Here is a 24,624-nt window from a genome sequence, read left to right as displayed (position 1 = left end):
GGCCCAAAAATTGACGCTGGAAAAAAATATATCGCTCATACGCCGCGTGGCGCGATCGATGCTGACAGAGATAGGCAACATTGCGTGCGAGCTAACCAGAGCGTGTTGCTGTTGTTGTTGTTTGTTGATTGAAATGTAAATAAGCAATGGGCGCCAAAAAAAATATTTCCGGCGACGATGTTAATCATTTCAATAAAGCAAAGCAAAAACTGCGCCTGGCCAAGTGCAGTTGGCCATTTGACGTCGCGGTGAAAGTGCAGAGCCAGAGCTAGGCGTGACGTCACTGTTGTGTAATAAATCAATTTGCGACTTTAATGCGAACGCAATTCAAATCAAACAACAAATCGGAACAACAATTTAAAATGGCCGACGAAGGCCAAGTGTCTGTCTCTGCGTGCATTTGTGTATGTTTGTATTTCAGTGTGTACTTAAAAAAATCAAATACATTATGTTTTTTTTTTTTTTGTAAATCAACTTAAAGCAACTGTGTCAAGCTGCACTCTATTGTTTGGCTTATCAACAATCCGTTTTAAATTACAAAAATGAATTTTCAATCACTGTCAAACGCAGGCTGTCAGCTCGTTAATTGTTGACGTGCCGCCATTAAGCGCACAGTGGTTACAAACTATACAAATATGTATATAAATATGAGTACGTATATATGTACGCATAAATGAATTAATTATGTGTACATGTCAAATCTTGCCGCGCATCAATTATAATGACATTGCAAAACGTATTAAAATGATGTGACAAAAAATTATTCTACTCATTTTGTATCTGCTTTAAAGTTTTTAATTAATTAGCTAATCTGAATATATTTTTGCGAAGCATAATGTTTATTTTAGGTTTATCATAAACAAAAAAAAAATAAAAGAGGAAAATTTAATATTTTTTCTAAACAGCGCACAAGCCCAACATTTTCCACATCTTCATCAAACTAAATTGTCAAATCAAAACATATCAAAGTTTGGGCTTTTAAATTGATTGACTGACAGATACCCTGTCACAAGGTCGCAATTATTGCAACACTAAGCCATATATCCATAATTCTATACAATTTATGTCTTACAAAATCTCAAAAAAATTTTGAAAAAATAAATAGAATTTAGTGGTTAGAAAGGTTAGAAAATTAAGGATAATATTACAAATTTCAAATGCATTTAATGGAATCCGAAAAAAATCCTCCTATCCGCTCCCTATATATGTGTATATATATATATTCGGAAGAGTACCTTTTACCCTCTCCATACATTTTTCAAATATATAAAAATAAAATTGTGGCTTTAGCACAACTTTAGCATACCCACTTTAAAGCACCCGAGTTGTACAGGGCATTCGAAAAAGATTCATAATTCATGCAACAAAGTATTTGATGTTCTGCATGTAATAAATTACACGTTTATATCATTTTCATTAAATTTTTATTTAAGATTGGCGTTGAGCATTCGCTGTGAAAATTGTTTTTCCATTAATTTCAATAATTTTCTGGTGAATTCGGTTTAATTTATTTATTATTGTGTATGTTTTTTTCTACCCATTTGGCTTACATTCGCAGCGCTTCTCAAAAAAAAAAAAAAATAAGTAAAACAAAATGATGTGCGAACAAAAATCAAGCAAATCAAATTGATTTTTAATTATTACCCCTATAAAGCATATAGTCTGAAGCTAATGCCGCTTGTTCTCAGGTATTAGGTGAGCATAATTTTATAAATAATTTATAAATAAACATGCTGCGGTGTTCTTTAATTATTGAAGAACATTAAAAATCGATCTGCAATCGAATGAGTAATACCACAAGCCAAATAATTTGTGAAATCTAACAGGTTCTAGTCATCATAGAATAAATAAAGACCTTACAGCATTCCCACATAAGTAGTACGCAGAATTACAAAGTATGTGGGCTCTAGACGATAGTTCCGTCCAAAGCATACGTAGACCGAAATGCTAATTCGTATGTTTGTGTCCCGAGTTGTCTGAAAGGAAATTGGCCAGAGAACAAGGCGAACTGTCTGCGGGTTTGTCGGTCTACTGGCCACCTAAGAGAGGGGTTTGTAGCGTAAAACTAGAAAACATTGCGAACGTGTATAAAATAAACACAAAAAAAAACACAAGATAAAACGGACAGCTGCGGCATGCTGACGATAAAATACCCTTGCAGACACATTGCAAACGTTTTGAAGATATGCCTGGTGAATTCTAAAATTCCTGATTGCTGAATTTAATGAGGGTATTTTAAGAAATGTGTTTTCTTGCTCACTTTTAAATAGATTCTTCCAGTGGAGCTCTAGGAACTTAGCAACTCAGCTGTATGTAAAGAGCGTGTTGGAACTTGTATATGCAATCCTTTCTGAAGACGTCTTTAAAATTTTTCATGGAAAAATCTCCTTTTCAACCGATGGTTAGTATTCTGTTATGTATACAATTTAGCTTAGTTTTAGTAAGAAGTCAGTTTAAAGGGCAACTCCCTACAAACAAAAATCCAGATAGCCCAATATTAATGAAGATTTCTCAAGCAAAATATTTTTTTTTCGACTGATTGATATAGTAGTTCGATTCGACAGGTACTGGTACAGGTAAACACGTATTCATTATATTCTTATGTAGAGCTTGGAAAGTAAGTTTGACGCAAATCTAACACAGCTTAAAATTCAGCAAAAAAAAAAAATAAAATGTACTTCCACCGAAGATTAGATAATGCAGTAAATGTGACTTCTTATGCATGGAAATGAATTTGAACGCGAAACGTCCACCCATATCTTTGACTCCCATTTTCACCAAGGTGGAATGCATTTTTTGAAAAGTATGATGCATCCGTCAAATGAATTTGAACAAAAACCCTTTAAAAAGAGTTTAAGGCCGATCGGATAATTAGCAAAAAACTTCCATACAAACGTTTTTCGTTAATCAACCACTGTTATGGTTGGAATTTCCCAAATAGCTATAACACGTATTAGTTAAGTGCTTTTGTAGAGCTCTGAAAATAAGTTAGAAGCAAAACCTTAACGTTGCACCAAAAAAATCTTAGAATCACCCGTTTCACCGAGGATGCTTTGATTCTGCGAAAAATGTGAAACACGTCTCAAATGATTTTTTATATAGATCCTTGAAAATGAATTTGAGCGCGAAACGTCATCCACCAAATCTTTGACCCCCAATTTCACCAAGGAGGAATAAATTTTTGAGAAAGTGTGAGACACACCTTAAATGAATTTGAACAAAGAACTTTTAAATTGAGTTTGTGGCTGATTGAACGGTAATCAAAAAAGTTTCATAAAAACGTTTTTCGCGATTTTTCCATACTTGCGGGTGGAATTTCCCGAAACCCCGACTTGACGTGCACCTTCATTACATGAGGTAACTACAGTGAAAATTTCAGCTTCCTAGCTCTTACGGTTTGGGCTGTACGTTGATCACCAATCAGTCAGTCAGTCAATCAGGACAAAGAGTTTTATATATAGACATAATTTATTGGCTCTAGGATGCTTACTTCTGTGCGTTACATATACTATGTCAAAATTAAAAAACCCTCTCCAAAATGGTATAAAAAAGGCACAATAAATTGAGGCAAACTAAAACATATAGACAACTGTGCGTGTGTACATGTGTGTGTGTGTGTGCGTGTAGGAATAACAAAAGTACAAGAAAATACAAATATCGAACACAATGGAAACAATAACGTGCGAAGCGATTGGAAATGCGCCACAGACGCTGCCGTGGCACATTGGCCACAGCCACTGCCCGGTCAGCGTCCGGCGTGTCAGTCAGAGTCAGAGGCAGAAGCAGCCGGTTAGCCAGCGGGTCAACAACAAGTCGCAGATAGAGTACACAAATCGATAGGAATTATCGGAACGATCGTGTCGCGTTGCCCGTTTTAGCTGTACAAAAAAACATATATATATATATAAATATATATATGTATTTGATTTTAGTTAAACTGCAGATGCAGTTGCGCCAATTGCGTCAAATGTGCAGCTGGAAATAAGTAATAAATTGCGTGTGCGCTGCGCCTCAATAGAAACAAAACAAATATAAAACAACAGCAATAAGTAACGACAACAGCAAAAAGTGCCGCAAAAGTGTTGAAAAGTGCATTGTGCTAATTATGCGGGAGCATGGGGCGTATGCGTGTTGAAAGCGCAGCTAAAGTGAATACAGAAAGTACACGACGACGCCAGAAGTCAAAGCAAGAAGAGGCAAATCCGACACGACTTGTTGCTGGGTAAAACGAAAATCGAGTCCATTTTCGTCGCGTCAAGCAAATGGAAAAGTCGCGGAAAATGTCAAGAATGTGTCTGTGGTAAACGTGTGTCAACGTTTACGAATTATCAATTCAATACAAAAGAAATGTGATTTACCTGTCAGCTTCCATCTATCTCACTTTTTTTCTCTCTCTCTCTCTCTGTCTCTCTCTCACTAAGTGTGTATGTGTGTGTGTGTGTGCATCTAACTAATTGAAATAATGTCATGCATTGGCTCGACGGCATTTCTTTGGATGACAATTTAATTAGCGGACGCGCCAGCGGCAGCAACGGCGACAACAGCGACAACAATCAGCGGAAATCAACGCAAAGCTCATCGCCAGCAAAATCAAGTAGGTTGCAACATAGTTTAACACACACACACACAAACACACACATACACACACATCCATACATACACATATGCAGCGTAAGTTACTCGAGCGTGTTTATTTAGCTTAGCTTAACGAAATTCCTTTCCAAGTCTGTAAGCGCAAACTGACTATGGTCAAAAACGCACAAGCAAGAGAGTTGCCAACACAATTATTTGAACTATTTACCGCTTAACAGCAGAGTTGCCAATACAGAGAGTTATTTACCGCTTTACAGTAGAGTTGCCGACACAATTATTTGAGTTACTCACCGTTAAGAGCAGAGCTATTTACTCTAAACATCACAGTTGCCAACACAGAGAGTTAATTATAGCATCACATCAGAGTTGCCAACACAGTCAGTTATTTAATGCTAAGCGGCAGAGCGGCCAACACAATTCTTTGAGTTGTTTACCGCTAAACAACAGACTATATTAAGCAACCATGTGTTTATTAAAACAATTTACAATCATTTAAGCTTAAATGCCAAAAAATTGCAAAATCAAATAAAAAATTGCTTTCGAAACATATTTTTTTAACCAATTTATGTGTAAAGTAAAAAAAAGCAAGCTTAAAACCCGGTTATGTTTTGTAAAACATTTTGTTAATATATATATATATAAACCATAGTCAATGTATGGTTTCAGCAATTTTTTAAATAGGGTATTTTGAGCTTAAAAATAAAAGATTTCAAAAACCAACACAATTTAATTACAACTTATTTTTAAAAAAGTGTAAAACTGAAAATATCAGTATATTTAAAATTATTTAATAATATGGGAAAAATGTTCGAAATTAATATATTTTAGGATTTATGTTTCAAATTCAAAATTTTACGTATAAGCAGTCAGTAAATATTGAGGTTTGTCCAACGGTAGTTTTTATGATATGATATATTGAACTAACGCTAATGCTAATGCTAGTGCTGATGTTTCCGGCACTTGACCTTATGTTTTTGGGCCATAAAATGATGCCTTCACCTGCGATTCGAGCCAGTTGCCGTTTTAATGCCAAAGCGCTTCACTTGTTGGCAGACCGAGGCATTGTTGAAAAGCATTACGGGTATGAGATTTATTTCAGTTACGCCGTAAAATGTACTTGAAATCGTTTAAAAATGTATTTTTCTGTTGTTCCATTGTTTTTGGCCACACTGTATTCCAATGAATTTATTATGCCGCTAATTAAATGCCGGCCTCGTCTGGCGAATGGTTGGGTCGGTCGCATAAATTTGTCTTTGCTATCAAAGAAAAATTTATTGAATTTCATTTTAATTGGGAAACACATTATTCTAGCTTTAGGCCCAAATTGTCGACCGGGTCAGTGGCATATTTTTTAAGCGAATGTGTTTAATCATGTTGTATACATTTTTTTTTTGTTGCCTATGCAAATAAACCACGTATATGCAATTAATGAAAACATATTTATAGTACGCGCGCATATGAGTACATATTTCAATTTGGTCTGTACAATTAGCAGCGAATGAAATTAAAATTGGAAACGCTTGAAATATTATTATTTGCATTTCATTTGCGCTCATAAAAAGCGTCATCGGAACATTGAACCCCCCACAAATGCGGGCCAATATTTTTCCTGTTGATTTTCAACAACAAAAAAAAAAAAACGATTTCGTATATGATTTTATGTGCTACGCTAATTTTTGGATAATTAAATTGATTTCGCTTCCGCTACCTTGATCGCAAGCCCACGAGGAAATCAACGCTGAAAATCGCTTTGATTCGACAAAACAATGTCCCGCTGCGACCATATATACCCCGGGGTATATTAATTTTTGGGGCTTATATGGAACGCCACAAAATTAATAATGTATTTTATTTTGGGTAATTTTTGTTTCCTGAACCAGATTTGCCAGAGTCATTTGATCTGTTTTTGCGTTGCATTAGGCCACACAGTTTCTTGTTTTAAATGAAACTCATTTATTTAAAATCCAAAACAAACCAATTCAGTTTTAAATATTTTAAATTGAAAAAGTATGCTACATTTCTAGCGAATTCCCATAAATATTGCCTCGAAGGCAAAGAATTGGGGTCAAAATTATCTTTGGGGCAATTTTCGTTTATATACAAAGAATAATTTTTTTTTTATTATGTATGAGTATGGATTGGCATGGTTCAATATTTTCTTGGCTATCTGATCTGACCGTCGACTTAAATCGTTGCGGCTCATGCTAAATATAACATAAAGGTTCAAATATTTTAAACAGACAACTTTCTCTTAAGTATCTGGCATATGTGAATTCAAATTTCAAGGGTATCTCAAATTTGGGAAAACAAACAAAAGCAAATGTTGCCCGTTTTAATGTCTTTTGTTTGGATCGCTTCAATTAGCGCAATGCCAAATGGTGTGACGCATTGTTTTCATTTTGAGAAATTATTTACAAAACAGGCCGAGGCATGGATAAAGGCAAAGGCCAAGCAAGTGTTATCCCGCACTTGTAAATATCATTCTGGCAAATTCTCGGCATTTGGCGCAAAAAACATTCAAAACTTATCGTTTACAATGCTCTTTTCTGCACATTTCGGTGGCCAACTGGAATGTTGGCCAATATTTACAGCTGACTCACGAGCTCCCAACGCCGAAAGATTTGTGTGAGTGTGTTTCCAAAATAGATTCGGCCTGATCTCAGCACTCACCTTTCGGCCAGACATGTGTCCACAACTAGACAGACGCAAAATATAAACATACCATTTGTTTGGTAAGAGTTTAATTTAGTTGAGATTTTGACACATTTAAAATTAATAAATGCGTTGCGCCAATAAGCAGCTATTTGAAAAGATATTTAAAGAATTTATGCAAAGATTTAAAATTTCTTAACAAATTGAGCTTCACATTGAAAACATATATTTAAAATCTATTAACAAGCTAAGCAGTTGATTTAATTTGTATATTTGAGCAAACTATTGCAACAAATTGAAGTATGCCATCGTTTATTCGAAATTAATTGGCGAACAGCTTGCAATCATCACAAAAACAATTACATATTTTTTTTAATAACAATTTTGCTTTAAAGTAACTAAGCAGGGCAAATCATGACCAAACTGATTTTCTGTATTAAATTCAGTTAAAGGTCTACGTAAAAGCTAAACCAGGTAAGTGGTGAGTTCGACAAGTCCAAATATTAGTTCTTCTTTTTAATAGAATGATTAAAGACAGAATAATCGCCTCAGTCAGAATCGCTTTTATAGCTTTTCTACCAGTCTTTAAGCTCACAAGCTTTGAAAAAATACTTACAAATATTCTACATTTTCAGATTTTCCAAATTAAAAGAGTAAGAAAAAAATAAGAATCAAATTTAAAAGCAGAATCAATTTGGAGGACTTGTCAAATTCAAAATGTTCTCGCTTACAAAAGTCAAACGACAATGTTACGGAATTAAAGCTAAAGAAAGGGGATTCGCTATCGTAGAAAGTGCACATTTTTATAAATGTCTTAAGAATTATAATTTGTATAAACTTATAAGGTTTCCTCCGAGCAGGAGGCCGTAAATTATCATTTAGAAAGTTCAAATCCATTCAAAAAACTTTGATCATAAACTTGTTTATTTATGTTTAACTGTAATACAGCGTGCCTGCATGCAGGTCAAAGTCGTAGAAAAACTATAAAATTAATAATAATGTTGCCTTAAAGATACAAATTCTAGCGACACAGTCAGCCCGTCAGACCGTCCACTATTTCATTCTCAGCTCTTTAACTCACTGCTCCATAAACGTCATATGTTGTCTATTAAAAACTCTCAAAGCAGCGGACACATCAAAAGTTCTATACCAATGCCAGCCCCTTGACTGATCTTTATGGGAATTCGTGAGTGGCTGCGATTTTAGAACGAATTCTCGCAAGTTTTGCATAAAAAGCGGACGCAAAATATGATATGCCAGACGAAATACAGAGTCTGTGCCACAAAAGCCAAATGCAGCAGGCCGCAGGCCAACATGAAAAATCACAAAAAAAAAAGAGAGCAAGCCAGATTTTTGAAAGCTTATTTGCTTGGATTTTAGCTGTGCATTTGGTTTTGGCCACGCACACAAAAAGTTGCGCTTTTGATACCCTATACCTAAACCAAAAGAGTTTGTTAGTTACATGTCGAGAAAATAAAGTGCTTTTATTCTTGAGTTTGTCAATTTGCAGGCAATATATAGATAAAAGCCATCTGGCTTCATATAGCTGCCAGGGAAACAATCTTTGGAATTCTTTTACAAATTATTTTCATATTTTATAAATGTACTTAAGCCGAACTCGAGTAGCATTTAGTTCCAAGCATAAGTGAAAAAATATTCCACATAACACTTTCTAAAAATTTTTTTATATTTGAAAATTGTATTAATAGAGTTTTACAAATACTCTTTAGATAAGGCCCAAATTTTTTACTTTTACAGAAATCTTTTAATTAAACTGAAATTCAGATTTTAAGGCTATATTCAAGTATATAGGTACATATATTTATGAATATATAGATTTATGTTTTGTGTTATAATGCATATCATATTAAGATAGGAGAGGGTGAGCAGGTTCAATCCTACCGTTTTTCGCGTGTATGTAAATTTAATATCACTACGGGAAGGGTATTTGAACTTCGAGAATTGTTGCTGCCGTTTGCTTGTTCTCAATTTGTATTGCGTGCAACGTATGGATGTAAATTTTGGCTAAAAGACGCACGCATAGTCCGTCACTGAATTGGCATGCCATATGCAACGGCTGCCCCGCTCACTGCTTCTCAGCCCAGCCACAACCCTCCCGCCCCATTTCATAGGCATATCAGTGTGTGTGTTTGGGCCTAACAACAACAAATAAAATGTATACGCAATTATTTAACACGAGAACACAAATAACAACGAAATTTGTTGCCGTGCGGCATGCGGCCAAGTGGTTGCCCCAGACGCAGCGGTTGCAGTTAGCAGTCGCGTGCCTGCCAGGCCACAACGTTTCCGTTGGCTCGTTTCGTGCGCGTTCCAACGTGTGACCGCCCGCACCTCAATCTCAGTTTCACTCTCACTCATTCTCTGTATCTGTATCTGTATCTGTATCTGTATCTTTATCTGCATTTGCATTTGTATATTTGTCAACGCATTCGCATTCGAACGTTCGCCGTCTTTCGCAGATACACACTTTCACATTTCTTTCTGTGCCGTGGATAAATTTATTTATAAAATTCCATTTATGATCCACTTATTTTAAGCATGCATAGCATGTACAAGTGCCCAAATAATAAGCCCGATTCTTCATAAATTAAATCGAACACTTTGCATCTACGGTCCGCTGATTGCTCTTCCCACGAAAGTAGCATTTAATTAATAGAACGCGTGTTTATATTTATGAGTTCCTATTACGATACAGAGTAAGTTTATAAATAAACAGATTTCAATCCCAAGTAATTAACCAATGCCTTATAGCAAAATTTGAATTCTTTCATAAAGGGTGTATTTTTCATCCCTTTGTGAGATTTCACTACGAAACTAAATTATATATTTTCATTGAATTTTATACAAATTGTATAGAATTTCTTTTCCATATAAAAAAGATAATTTAAAATGGGAAGTTATAATCCGATTTAGTTAGCTATTTTTTAAAATAGCCCAAAAGTGAGCGGAAAGAATTTGAGCTCAATGGAAAAAAGCCTTAAGAAAAAATAGAAATAAAACTGTTTTGTAATTGTATACATAAACTTACTAAGCGTACAATACAATCAAGCTAAAGTTCTTATTACACATGATTAAAGTATGACAAGATTATTAGTATTGCTTTGCTTGGAATAATTAATGAAAGTCATCCTTTTAATGCAAGTATACAATAAATACACTTTTGAAAAAAAATTCTATTAGTGCACATGTGCTGTTGCAATCGTTTGGGGTCTGTCAGGGATTCGCGCTCGAGGCGCTTGTCTCGATTGTAACACATGTAAATACTGATTGAATAATGACAATGAGCACTTGACAACTTGATCGATAAATCAATTGCCTTGCCAGATAATGCTTCTTCGACCCTTTGAATAAAATTCCTTACAACACCTCACCCTACCCTGGAGGAAACCCTTGCGTGCTGCTGTCAGGCCCCTTCTTCGTTGTTTTGCTGTTGTTGGGGCTCAGTTCGAAATATGCCTTTGTGCGTTGTCTGTCGCAGCCGCTTTCAGATGTGTGTAGCTCGGCAGAAAAACATATTTACATATGAATACACTTTTATACAAATATATATGCATTGTGTATGAGACAGACAATTCCTAGCGAATCTCAATCAAGATATTAAAGTAGTCAATAATAAGCCACATATTATTTTATTTGTGTGCGTCGTCTGGAAACTTTTTGGTTACCTTCAAGCGCACAACTCAAGAGAATTATCTGTAAAAATTCGCATATCTCTCGGTAAATAACTCATTGGGTACGCTCTATTTGTATTGTTTGTGTCAGAATATATTTTCAACATGCGCTTACATACTTTGGCTCCATCTAAATAAACACGCTCCCGAGTATTTATAAACAAAGTAAAGGTAAATTTTCGTATTGAAGGAAAAACGAATAAAACACAAAAAAACACAAAACCCAAAATCACATTTCTAACATTTATACGTTTACAACAGGAAAAATAATTTGCTGAAATATTTTTATTCTTCTTTAATTTTTTTTTTTGTTATTCTGTCTACTATTTGTTTCGTTTTCCCTTCGTTTTTACTTTATGTGTCTTTTTGCCCTTTTTTTTGGTTTGCTGGTTTTTCTTTCATATGTGGAAAACTAACGCACGACTATGCTCCGAGAACGAAGACGTCATGCACACTATAAGCTAAATAGCAGGTAACTCAACCGATCTTTAAATATTTTATCTATAAGTGCGTATCTATATTTCAATTGCAAACGGAAGATCGCGACATGATCTCTAAAGCAGTGCAAAGCTCTGCGCACAAAGAGAGTGAAAGCTTTGCATAAGCTCAAGAGCTTTTCTTAAGGATCATGCGCAGTTTATTTATGAAAGATCTCTTATATTATAAATATATATATAACTTTTTTTTTTGATTTATAAGAGAAATTATTTCAATATTGTTTTATAAACAAATTATATTTTTTTAAATTTTTTTGGACTTTTATATTGATTTTTGGAAATGATTAAGTTTTAGGGCTCATGACTAGAATACTACAACAGCATTGTCATTTCTCAAACCCATCCTGAATTTTCTATACTCTAATAAGTAATAGGTAAATTCAATTTTTAATTTTCAGTCATTTATTTCATTTAAAATGTCAACAATTTCTCAAACAAACATTTTAACGACATCTTAAAACAAATATTAAAATATTATCAGTTAAGATTAAACTGTCTGCGTCAAATTTATGTCAAAGTAAACAATAGAAGAAGGCAAAAAGAATGACAGAAGAGATTAACTTAGCCACAAATTGGCACGAGTTTTGCGCAAAAATAAAAAAAAAAAAAAAAAACAAAACAAAACTAAAATAGGTTTTTTTTGTGCCAGATATTAATTGGCTCGCATAGCCTGTGCTAATTTTTTAATGGCATATAAATAATTTAAATTCACACATTTGCTTAAACAAATATATGTGGGAAAATATTATTTATGGCGAGCCCTGTGAACTTCACATTTGTTAAATATTAACCGATCTAAATATGTCGAGGGGCAGCTGAAAAGTAGTCAAAGTATTTAAGAGAATAAAACCAATTTGGCAGCTTTCCAATGTATTATAGTTTGTTTGCCAATGCAAATGCAGAAAGCCCCAGGCGCAGATAAAAGTAAAAGTTATTGACCTTCCAAAATTGAATCTATTTCTGGAACTAGCTAAATTCTGATTATATTATCGAACGCGCTAGAGAAGACACCGATATCGATTAATAATAAGCCAGCCCTCACCCGCGTTGTGTTTAAAAGTGAAATATATCTAAAGCTTGTTTATAAGAAGCGCCGAAATCAATTATTGAACTTATTGAACTGACAAACAGATTATTGGGTTAAAGAGTCGCAGTTATACGTCTTTTTATATGTAAGATTTATAAGCTACCGCCTCTGTGTGGGCGCTCGAGATACTTATATTTTGGCCCACTTTTAGCCACAGCCAGCTCAATGACACATTTCAGATACCTATTTTTATACATTCTGACCACAGGCTATCCAGCTAATAATTAGCCACTGCATACAATCAAGTAAAAAATGGCTTAACAATTTACAATGTTATTTAACTTAGTAGCTGAGCTGTTAAATTAATTGAAATTGCGGTGCAGCTGGGTAATTTATATTATCTGCTGCTTATTGTTAAAATAAATTAATTTTTGTTGTCGTTTTTGGTACTTGTAATAAGCCAAACTGTGCTCCCAATCCGATTAAAGGCTTGATTAAATTTAATTTATTTTCTATGTAGCAAAGAGAAAAAGTTACACAAGCCCAAAAAAAAAAAAAAAAAAAAACAAACAAATGCAACAAAAAATGCAAATCACATTAAATAAATTGGCTTGCTCAAAAAATGCCCAGGTATTTGGGTTTTTATAATTATTAATGAATGAAAAATGTTAATTTAATGCAAACCAATTAGTTTTACTCAAAATGAATATATATTTAAAATCAACTACTTAACATTGTTGCGGCTGATTTTCTTATGCATAAGTGTGCAGCTTTGTCTTTACATTTACAGCATGTATGTATATATATATACATATATATATATATATATATATATATATATGTATACGTAAGCGAATCGTAAAAGCTTTTTTTCGTTGAAAACTCGTTGACTGCTCGACTACGTCAAAAGTTCAAACTCTGACGTTTTATAGCTTTTGTATACCCTTTCAAAGTCGTTTAACAACACTTTGATGCCCATTTCACACATATTGCTTCTTTCAAATGGAGAGGCAATGGAGAGAAGGGGAGGTAATTTTATACTTAAAAACAGAGCAGCTATTAAAATATATCATCTTTAATAGTTTTATTTTAGTCTGTGAATGTCTAGGTCCTTAAATTATGAAATATTTGCCAATAAATTGGGGAATATTTGCACCTTTGCCAGCACTAATTTGTCTTTTTTACTAAAAATATTCAACAAGAGTTTTAATTTAGATATAAAACAACTTTTATATGTAAAGTGCGCCTACTAGAGAGCTATTGTCGTTGTCCAACATTGCACTTTTTATGGGATACGCAACAAATGTATATATTATTATACTTAAGAGTAGAGCAGCTATCAAAAATGTACTTTTTAATATTCTTATATTTGTCTCCGTGTCTAGGTCTTTATATTAAGGAACATTGCGCATTTGCCAACACTTATTCGTCAAATTTACAATTAAAATTGTTCATGACTGAATAGTTTCTCATAACAACTTTTATCTGAAAAGTGACAAATTTTTTTTTTGCTTTGTGATATGCTTAGCTTACAGCTTACAGTTTTTAAAGCCCAAAACTAGTATTGACGTTGCCCAATACTTCATTTATAATTGTTTGTTGATATTTTTATAAAAATAAGAGAGAGAGCATTGTCTTAATCGGTATTTGGCTTAAGATTTTGTGTCATGCTTTTTCTTTTCACATTTAATCTCCGAGAAGCATGCGCGCATTTCATTGAGAACGATGATTTGTTGATATAAGTAGTGCCTTTAAGATTCACCCATCGCCGCATTTGCTTTATAAAACTTTTCAGTTTTCTTTTTATATTGTTGCTGGTTTTTTTTTTTTTCATTTTCCTTAGTTTAGTTTTTATTAAAAATTGAACCAGTGGCCGTCACGGGCAGAGCTTGTTGCTCTTGGCGGCATTCAATGCCAGTCGTCGGCGTTCGTTTGTTGCTTTTGCAGTGTTTTTGTAGTCGTTTGTTTTTGGCCAAAACTGATCTCGCCCAACTGTCAGTTTTCTGTTCATAGCCGAATCGTGCGGTATTGCAATACGAAATACATTTTTCTCCGCCTTGGCTGCGTTGAATTTTCTTTCGTTTGTTATCTAATTTTTCATACGGTTTCCAAGACAATGTGTGTGCCTTAAAAAACAATGTTCAACAACTATAAACAAATTTTGGCTAATCAATTTGGTCTAAAGTAAAGCACGTGTCTGTTGTATTTGTGTTTGGTATGCGCCTTCGAGCTCAACTACACTGTGTCACAATTTGATAAATTTGTATAATAGCTTGTGTATTTAAATGAAAAGCACGAAGAGTACTCGAAGTACACAAAATGAACGCAGCCGCAAGAGCAGCAAGCGATCCGAGAAGTCAGCAAAGTAAGCAGCAGTTGGCATAGTTTTTCCCACAGAACATCTGGAACTCGTGCCCTATATATCGATTATTATAAAAAGTCATTAAAATTACTTCTAATATCCATACACTTTAGTGATCGTAAAATAAACATTTCACACCCCAAACAGTAACCTTAAAATAAATTTTATTGTTTATCATCGAGTCATGTACACTGTCTAAGTTGATTTTACACGTTCCACACAATGTTTATCCCGCATTTCAGAGCCAATCACATTGCAAGCGATTGTTTTCATACGCATCCCGCATTCATTTCGCATATCAACATCGCATTTTATGAATAAAACTGCCAAGCTTTGTGCCTTGTATCGATCATACATTTATCGGCTCGATTGTGTATTCACTCACGTTTCGCTCACGCATTTGCCTCCTCACTGCTGCTCGCAAGTCAAAAATAGATTCAGAAAACCAGGGCTACAACGTTGTGTTTTGTGATCGGAATCAGTTCCAATTTACGTTTTACTAGAGCTGTTAGCTTTAGTCTCGGTCGGAATAGCATATTTTTAAAGTTAGCTACATTTTAATGTTTTATTAGAAGTAATTATTATTTAATATATATATTTTTTAAAGTAAGTTGATTATGAAAATTGCGAATCTCTAAATAACCTGCTCTAATAGGAAGTTTTATTTATTTTGACATCATTCAATATTTAATACTTACAATTCAATAATTATTAATTATATATCATATCTTCCCCAAAACTAAGAGTTGTATTTTTAAATAACACAACTTTAAAGCATATTTTTCTAGGGTGTTTTAATATTCTTATTTTCATAATTATTTCAAAATTGTTGTTTTGATAAACTTGCCAAAAAACTGTCGAGTTCCCGAAACGACTATATAATACAAATTATAAAAATAGACTAGAATATACCTTTTAAGTACCTAAATAGTGACATATTAATTCTTTGCTTCATCTTTTGTCGCACAATATATAATTAAAGTGAAAAATAAGACACCGTACAGAGCTTATCTTCCAGTCAAACACATAATAAGCCGTAAACCTCCCGACGTATAAAGTATTGCTCTAGTTTGCTTCATTGCTTCATATGCCCCATTATCAGCTCCCCTACAGGGTATTAGCATGCTTAGTTCGGTGGCATTTGGTCCAACAGGTCGGCAGTTTTTCAAAAGTGTTCAGACAACAGTGTCAAAAATAAATTCACGGGCGCTTCTTCTTTGAAATACATAAAAAAGCGTAAGTTATGGAAAATTTGAAGAGGCTTTTATTGGATCATTTGGGATTTGTACGTAGCCTTTAATTGATTTAATTTGATTGGAGCAATAATGATTCGACAAACGATACGGAAATGATAGTCGTAGCGAATTAAAGTACACTCTTTAGGGCGTCGTTTCTGGGTATTTTCTATTATATATACAGAAATATATGCGTTTGCTACAGTAAACGTATTTATGCTTTTGAAATCTTTGTAATTTATAGTTTGTTTGCGTTTTTCTCTAGATGAAGCCCAACACCTCCAGTTTATTGCTTGATTTTCTTTAAATGTTGGGTCGTATATGCGGCGCGTTCCAAGCTAAAAAAATATATATATCACCGGTATATATTTATTTGTCTACGACGCCTTTAGATTATTTATTTATGCACGGCGAGTGTTGAAAGGCCACAAATACAGAGCCAGCGAAATGCCTAATAATTAGGCAAAGCGCATAGCGAAACTGAATCTACCCTATTCAGTTGACCTACAGCAGTCGTTGAGGCATCATCTGCCAACTCATATCTTGCATAGAGAGTGATAAGATATCTTAATCATATAGCATAGACCTGATACCAAATTGTATATTTGCATAATGCTGATCGGTCGACGTTCACAATGGCAACCCCTAACAGAAGAAAGGCAATAACTAAAAATTAACATTAATATATATATATATACAAAAAATATTATTTTTTACTTTTTGCAAATATTTCTTATTATTTTTATATTTTTACAGATTGGATAGAAAGTCATCACGTGGCATGATATACGAAAATGAAGAGCTCAGGTTGCGCACAATCAACATAAATGCGGAAGTCGAGCGAGGTAAATATTAATTAAAATGTAAACCCCATAACCCCTGTTTAATATACTTAGAGTATATACCAGGAAACGAAATAATCAATTGGTAAAAATATCAAAAGTCCAATTAAAAAGACATTAGAAACCCAAAAAAGATCCGCAAACTAAGAAAAAAATGTACATATAAATAGACAACAAGATCTATTCATATATTTATATATATATACTATATATATTTATATATAATATATATATGAATCGATGTATATATGCATATTTGTTATTTCTCCAACATGAGATAAACGAATGTAAACATAGCGATTACAGTTGACCAACTGATGTGATTACCCTGTATTTGTGCACACAGTGTGAAAAGCAAAGATTAAGACATAAGCAAAATAATAACAAAAGATAAGCCCAAAAAATTTTAAAATTTACATATATAAAATAACATAACTCACGCATCCGACACGCGCCTGAGAGAATAAGAAAAATTCCGTTTTGTTGCTGCATTCATAAACATTTTAAGTTAAGCAGTATTCGATATATGTGTAAGCGATTATTATCTATTATTGGAGATGGAAAAGTTAATGAAGATTCGTAGTATTCGTAATTCCTGAGGAGCATTAAAATAAATGCACATATATATAAATATACATATATATATATGAATACTTACAGGTATAGCCTTGCCCCTGGCACGTAAAAAATAAATGTCCTCAAAAGGCTATGGAAATGATTTTAAAAACTGATCGGACGGTAAACAGCTTTCATACAAACATTTTCTTCCAATTTACCACTGTTACCCAAATCGATAAAACACGTGTTCATTAAGAGCTTTGAAAATAATTTCGAAGCAAAAAGGTATAGATTTTCCAAAAAGTGCGAAACACCTCTCAAATGAATTCGAGCAAAGATCTTTGAAAAGGATTTTGAGGCCGATTCAACGGTTAACAAAAAAGTTTCATACCATCGTTTTTCGATAATTAACCACTGTTGTGGGTGGAGTTTCCCAAATCGCTGAAACACGTATTCAAGTTCCCATAATTTTAATTCTCTGAAAATAGTTTTGAAGCAAATCGCCCGCCACTTACAACTGCAACCAAACACTTTTTGAATCGCATTTCCACCGAAGGAATTTAGATTTTGCGAAAAATGTGAAACACATCTGAAATACCCCTCGAATTAATTTAAACAACGAACTTTCAATTGCGTTTGAAGCCGATCGGATGGTAAACATACGAAACATTTTTCGCTAAATAACCACTGTTGTGGGTAGGATTTCCCAAATCTTTTGTAGAGCTCTGAAAATAAGTCTGAGGTAAATCGGACATAACTTAAAACTGCACCAAAAAAATTTAGAATCGCATTTCTACCCATGATGCTTTGATTCTGCGAAAAATGTGAAAGAAGTCTCAAATGATTTTTCATATAGATCCTTGAAAATAAATTTGAGCGCGAAACGTCATCCACCAAATCTTTGACCCCCATTTCCACCAAGGAGGACTTAATTTTTGGAAAGGTGTGAAACACCCCTCAAATCAGCAAAGAACTTTGAAATTGAGTTTGAGGTCAATCGGATGGTAAACAAAAAAGTTCCATAAAGTTTTTTGCGATTTTGTAGAATTTACCGAAACCCCGTCTTAACGTGCATCTTCATCACATCAGGTAACTACAGTGAACATTTTAGAGTCCTCTTACAGTTTGGACTGTGCATTGATCACCAATTAGTAATTCAGGACAAACAGTTATATATGAAGAGGTAGCACATTTTTTGGGATATGTGCCGAATCGAGGTGGGCTTTTGCAAAAATTAATTGTGCCGGGCCCTATTCCGAAATTAGGTACACGTCCATCTCTAATTCGTAATCGTTGCATTAGTTAAATAAATCGATTAATTTAATAACCCATCGACTTGCAGGTCAATCGGATATCAAACGTTTGCGCCGTGAAAATGAGCAGCTGCGTCGCGAGATCTGGACTCTGCGCGACGAATGCGATCGGCTAAACAAGCGCTTCAAGGCGAAGCTAAGCGAGCACGAGTACGGCGGATGCCGCGGCAGTGGTAGCAGCGGGCGGCGGTGCAGCGGCGGCAGAGGCAGCGCAGGTTGTGATGGAAACAGTGATGTGAGTTGAAGCCCAGTTAGCAGATACCCTGTATGTACTTAAGTTCCCACCTCCTCAAGCACAGGACTCTGACTCATGTGATACGTGTCGTTGCGAGGACGATGGCCACTGCAGCGACGAGTGCTGCCAGGAGCGTGGTTCCTGTGTGTCTATCAAACAGTCGCTGCCGCCCGAGGAGGCGACCGTCAAGGCGGCTAATGATAGCACTTCGACAACCAAGCCGGAAAACCAGGCCATGCACTTTGACCATCTGTCTGTGGTTTCCGAGGAGACACTAAGCAATCCGGAAATGCAGCTGGCGCAGCAGACGCCGGAGCATCATCTCATGATTTGTACACCCGATCTCAATAGCTCGCAGAGCACCCTGCCCAGCCTGGTGGGTCCACTGACCCCACTAACGCCCGTAGAACAGGTGGCTAATCAGCTTAATGATTTGCAGGCCATGGTGCCTCCGCTCTCCTACTTTGAGAACATACTGTCCCAGCACATGGGCGCCAATACGGGTGAGACGGTTAACATTGTGTGCCCGAATGTTAGACTGATATGTATATATACAAACATTTTTTTTCTATTTGCAGTGCTAACGCCAACGCCCGAGCTGGGCACCAGCTCCAGCACGACCACCGGAAACACGATGAAGCATAGCAATGGCTGGGACTACAATTTGCAATCGCCGTTCTCGCAGCGCAAATACTCGAATACATCATCACCGTCACGCTCACCGCCGCCGCCGCCGCTAACCACCTTTGTGCCCACAAGCACGCTGCAAACCATGCCCAAGATAGCGCTGAATGTGCCAACCACAAATGGAGCTGGCGGCGGCGGCATCATCGAGACCGTTGCCATAACCACAAACGGCACACAGCAAGCGCTCAATAGCCCAAAGCACTTCTTTGCGCCCATAAAGCCGCGCCTCAAGCTCAACACAGAGCTTGCCAATCGGGGACAGGATGCACTACCGCCGGGCTCGCCGCCGCCGCCGATGGAGCCCGCAACGCCGTTGCGTGAGCCTCCGGATATATTTGTCAATAATGCGCTCGCCTCACCGTACAAGCGGCCCGGCCCCCGGCTCTCACCACAAGTAAGTCCGCGTCATCGCACGCGCTCCCATTGCCAGCTGCACCACAGCCAGCCCTGCCAGGCGCACGCCCATCAGCAACGCCAGCGCCATGGCCAGCAGCTCCCGCCACCGCTTCTCCTCCCGCAACAGCAACAGCAGCCGGCACCGCAGCACTGTTCGCTGCATCGGGCGGTGGTCAATGTGGCCGCTGCCGTCGGCTTGGGCGTTGGCGGTCCTGAGGCGAACGCCTGCGGCGGCAGCGTGGTTGACATTTATACCGCTGCGCTAGCAGCTGCTGCTTCGGCTGCCGCTGCCCAAGCAGCATTAGCGTCAGCACCCCCAACTCCGCTGACCCTGATCCGCTCCGTGGAGCCAGTCTACGCAACCGCACAAAAAGACTGCCAAAGCAGCTGCATATCGGCCCTGACCAAGCCAGTGATGACCGCCACCACAAACACCACAAAGACAACCGCATCGCCGCTGCGTCAGCCCGCAAAGCTTACCGCTTGTGCAGCCAGCTGCAAAACGATTCCCGCGGTGGTCTCAACCGCGAGCATCGTGGATATTGGCAGTCAGGTGAGAGGGCATTCTGCCGGGGATCATCCACCAGACATCGGCTTGTAATGCTCCCCTCGTTTCATCGTTTGTAGAGTTTCATTTCTATGAGTCAATGGTTTGCATTGTAGCTAATGAAAATTTTAGAAATATTCAAATATGTGTATACTGCAGTAATTGATGTGGAATAGTCCTGATATAAAGGAAAATTCTCTTAAATCATGTTATCCTATACTTATTTTCGGTCTATGTCTACAATATTTAAGCAACAGATATTCCCCGTAATTTGCATCTAGAACTTCACAATCGTTTTTCGTTTTGAGTTGAAAACATATATGTTTTATTCCCCTTTTTAAGGTTTTCTAATTTTTTTCATGAAATCTGTAACTCTATATAACTTGAGCACTTCTTTTAATCTACGCGACTGAAGACTATTTGATTTGAAAACCCCTCATTTTATTTATATGTTGAATGTCTTTATAGATAAATATATATAAAAGCTTTTTATAAATAAATTTTAGAGCCGTCTTATTTACCCTCATAAATGTTATTGAATATTATATATTACTCGTAAATTAAGTTTGATTTAATTTGTCGTATTCTCTTTAATGTATATAAGGATATAATAACCCATCGTTCGAATTGAAAGCCTTGAATGTTTTCAGCCCACATTTATTAGAGTTTTTGGTGTCATCTATTGCAGCTGATCCGACTGCTTAAAAAACAACATAAATTATTTTTTATTAAATAACAATCCCCGCCACAAATTGCTTACCCAATACGCTCTAGTGTTGTTCAACAAATATATATTGAAATTTCGCTAATTAATTTATATAATTTTAATTTTTCCCCAGACGGATTCAGTGAATTTGGAGTCATTGCTAAACGATATACAGACAATTTCGGGCGACATTCTGGCCATACAGCTGGAGAAAAGTAAATCGCGGGATAATCTTATAAATGGCAATAACGACAAGGACAAAAGTAAACCGTATCGTTCCGAGATGAACCTCTATTTGCAATACGATGGCACAAATCCGACCATTTCGAACGCAGCAACAGCTACTGTGACTGCCAGCAACGCATCCGACTCGAGCAGCAGCCACAAGCTGTCGAGTCGCACTCGGTCGCTGGAGCGCGAGCACACGGACAGTCCGGCGCCGCATATGCCGGATCCGATGGCGCCATTTCCGGAAAAGTGCAGCTATCTGGGCTTCGAGCAACTCAATAATCAGGCTGTCGCCGTGAAGCAGTCCCCATCTGGCCAGAAGCCGCCTGTAGGCGTTAAGCCTAGTCTGCCTGCCAAGCCGCCGCCGCCGCTGCCACCAGCACGACGTCCGGCCGTGCCCACAGAGCCGCCACCAGAGCCGCCGGCTGGACTGTCGCCCAACAAAAGCCATCTGTACAAATCGCTGGCCACGGCGGCAGCCAAAAGAGCAGTCTTTCGGTCGACGCCAACGCAGCTGACGCGTTCCCTGGATGTTGAGTGCACAGCTGATTCTGCGGCAGCCAACGAGGTGGGTTCAGCTTTTATTCTCTGCCCTTTGATGCTACACCATTTTTTTCGTTTCCTTGAGCCAGGAGGGGGAGGATGATGAGGAGGCGGCCAAGCCCAAAGGGCGCCGCGTCTCCATTGTGTGTGGCGATGAGCAGCCCGTGGTAAATGATGTTGCGCCCACTGCGCCCACAGCAACAGCTAGCTGTGGCGACCTGACCAGCGCCGCGGCCAGCGTACTCATCCATCCCAGCATTAAGGCCTTTAGGCAGATCAGCCACAGTACGCCCAGTTCTCCACATTCCTCGCGTCGGCGCACCAACAGCAACACAATGACAGCTGGGCATGGGGAGGTGACGGGCACAGCCTCAGCGCCGCCCAGCACCACACACCATCATCATCACAGGAAGGAAAGCAGCGATCCGGCGCCCATGACAGCCACAGTCAGCCGCACAAAATGCTCGCGTCGCCACTCGGAGGGCACCGTGCACAGTGTGCATCGCATCAGCAACTCGAGCGGTGGTGCTGGTGGTCATCATCATCACCACACGCACCACCATCAGCACAGCAGCCTGATCAACAGCAATCCGCATCATAGCCACCATTCCCATCAGGACAGCAACCATGAGACGGTCACCTCCCAATCCGATCGCAATTCGAATAGTTTTGGATCCTCGCGCGAATCCTCGACCAGCTTCAGCATGCGTTCCAATCGGCGCAAGATCTCTATAAGCTCCCATACGGGCGGCAAGATACCCTGGTGCGGCTGCTGGGGCAATGGGTGTCTCTAAAGCGAGGCTTCTGACTGTACTTAAATTTGGGGTTTGCATTAAGCATTATCGACAGTAGCTTGCCGTTTGCCGTCCTGCGATCAAAATGAAACCATATTTTTTGGACCCACCCACGTGTTTGTGTATGGTATTAGCTAGTCTTAAATGAAACGCCAGAAAGTACGCCATCGATTCGAACCAATTTTCATTAAAATAAGCATTTTTCAAAAAAATCGTCAAGTACAAAAAGAGTAAAAACACAATTCGATGCGGTTCAGTTCTAGGTTAACGACTTAAGATTAATGTTTTAATGTAGCCTAATCAAATAATTCCGTTCCGTTCGAAATTGTATGCAATTAATTAAGTTAATACTTATGATTGATTGTACATAACATGTCAAGCGAGTATTTCAATTCTATGTAGAGTGTATTACAGAAATTATTTGTAATATAATTCAATATTGTTGTTCAATTCGGATAAACATAAATATAATAGTCAAATGTCTAAACTATGCCTGGTATCTTATCGATTGGAAAATAGGGAAAAAAATAAAATAGCTGGTAAACTTATCGAGCAAATACAAAATTATATCTTCACTATTTCTCACATAAAAGTTGGTATATTTACGGCAATTTTAAAGAAAATTTACATTTGCATTCGCTGAATTCGTATAGCCGCCAGTTAAACAATTTCCACATGGCAGAAAATAAGTTATAAAGAGAGCGAGCAAAGGCAAAATAAAGACGAAGACAACGCAAATGCAACTGAAATTGCGCAACACGCGCGAATACTCATATATAAATGCAAATTAGCTGCAAATTAAGGTGTAAAAATGCATGACACACAAACGCCTCTAGGAAGTGCACAAAACAAATTAAATTTTGCCATGGAACTGCACAATTTGCTCTATCAAAAAACAGATATGCAAAAAATATTAAAATTTGCAGCGACATAAAAAAAAAGTGTAAAAAATGTGCAATGCAGAGCAGAAACCTGGCAGAACCGAAATAGGTCGACCTTATTAAAATAATTATGCACAAGCGCAGCGAAAAATATCGTAGGCTAGTCTGAGGCTCAAAACTGAAACCACTTTCTCAATTGAATTGGGTTTAATGACAGCTCAGCCCCATAATTAAGCATTTATTAGTCTACTGTGCTACAGTAAAGACATTCAATGATTAACCGCAAAAAGCCATTTCAATGTTTTACTAGTAAAAATAATTGCGAATTGTAGCATCTGCATTTTAATTAATGACCCTCTGTGTTGCCAGCTAGCCGCCCACTTGATTTTATTGCGTTCTTTATTTTGACCAATTCTATTATTTTCTGCTTCTTTACCCGACAAATACCAGATGCAAAAGCCATCAATGCTGCTCAGATGGTTTGTAAATTTGTGAACATTGTGTGCCGTTTACATCAATTCCTATTGCCATTCGGCATTGAAATTAATATCATGAGCACGCAAATGATTCATTGTCATTCGACTGTCTCTTAACTGATGTAAAAAGGCTTTCTAATTATGCAGTAAATATATTTTATTAATATATCTTAATATACGTCAAAGTACTTGAAACGCTATTTTAATTGATTTAAATTAAATAATTATTATAATAATATTTTATTCAGGATATTAGAGAAATATTTTATTTTAAAGAAAGTTAGGTATTTATTAATTTTATTTTATTTGCAAATAATCATATAGTTCCCTAAAGTATTATTATTATTCTACTCAACTGTT

At 36.9% G+C, this 24,624-nt stretch overlaps 1 protein-coding gene across 11 annotated transcripts; it reads left to right on the top strand.

The window, feature by feature from the left end:
- On the top strand, positions 1-23,471 carry LOC6633200 (uncharacterized). 11 transcript variants are annotated; one of them, XM_070207017.1, is made up of 9 exons: positions 1-404; positions 4,422-4,594; positions 11,373-11,409; positions 16,815-16,903; positions 18,801-19,006; positions 19,071-19,509; positions 19,585-20,642; positions 21,476-22,138; positions 22,203-23,471. In XM_070207017.1, exons 2-9 carry the CDS (start codon positions 4,468-4,470, stop codon positions 22,905-22,907), a joined length of 3,324 nt encoding a protein of 1,107 aa, XP_070063118.1. In that variant the 5' UTR covers positions 1-404; positions 4,422-4,467; the 3' UTR covers positions 22,908-23,471. The 11 variants fall into 11 exon arrangements, with proteins under 11 accessions (XP_070063118.1, XP_070063119.1, XP_032289807.1 ...); XM_070207018.1 differs by lacking the exon at positions 1-404 and adding an exon at positions 530-651; XM_032433916.2 differs by lacking the exon at positions 1-404 and adding an exon at positions 1,776-2,401.
- The last annotated feature ends 1,153 nt before the right edge of the window (positions 23,472-24,624 follow it).

The sequence above is a fragment of the Drosophila virilis genome, chromosome 2 (assembly GCF_030788295.1).
Source record: "Drosophila virilis strain 15010-1051.87 chromosome 2, Dvir_AGI_RSII-ME, whole genome shotgun sequence".
NCBI lineage: Eukaryota > Metazoa > Arthropoda > Insecta > Diptera > Drosophilidae > Drosophila > Drosophila virilis.
Note: the sequence above shows the minus strand (reverse complement) of the source record. Positions and strands in the feature narration are given on the sequence as shown.

Coding starts and splice junctions, on each gene's coding strand:
- LOC6633200 (XM_070207017.1), top strand. CDS start 4,468: ATGCATTGGCTCGACGGCATTTCTTTGGATGACAATTTAATTAGCGGA. Junction 16,904..18,800: donor AAATGCGGAAGTCGAGCGAG/GTAAATATTAAT, acceptor ATCGACTTGCAG/GTCAATCGGATATCAAACGT. Junction 19,007..19,070: donor GTTGTGATGGAAACAGTGAT/GTGAGTTGAAGC, acceptor CCTCAAGCACAG/GACTCTGACTCATGTGATAC.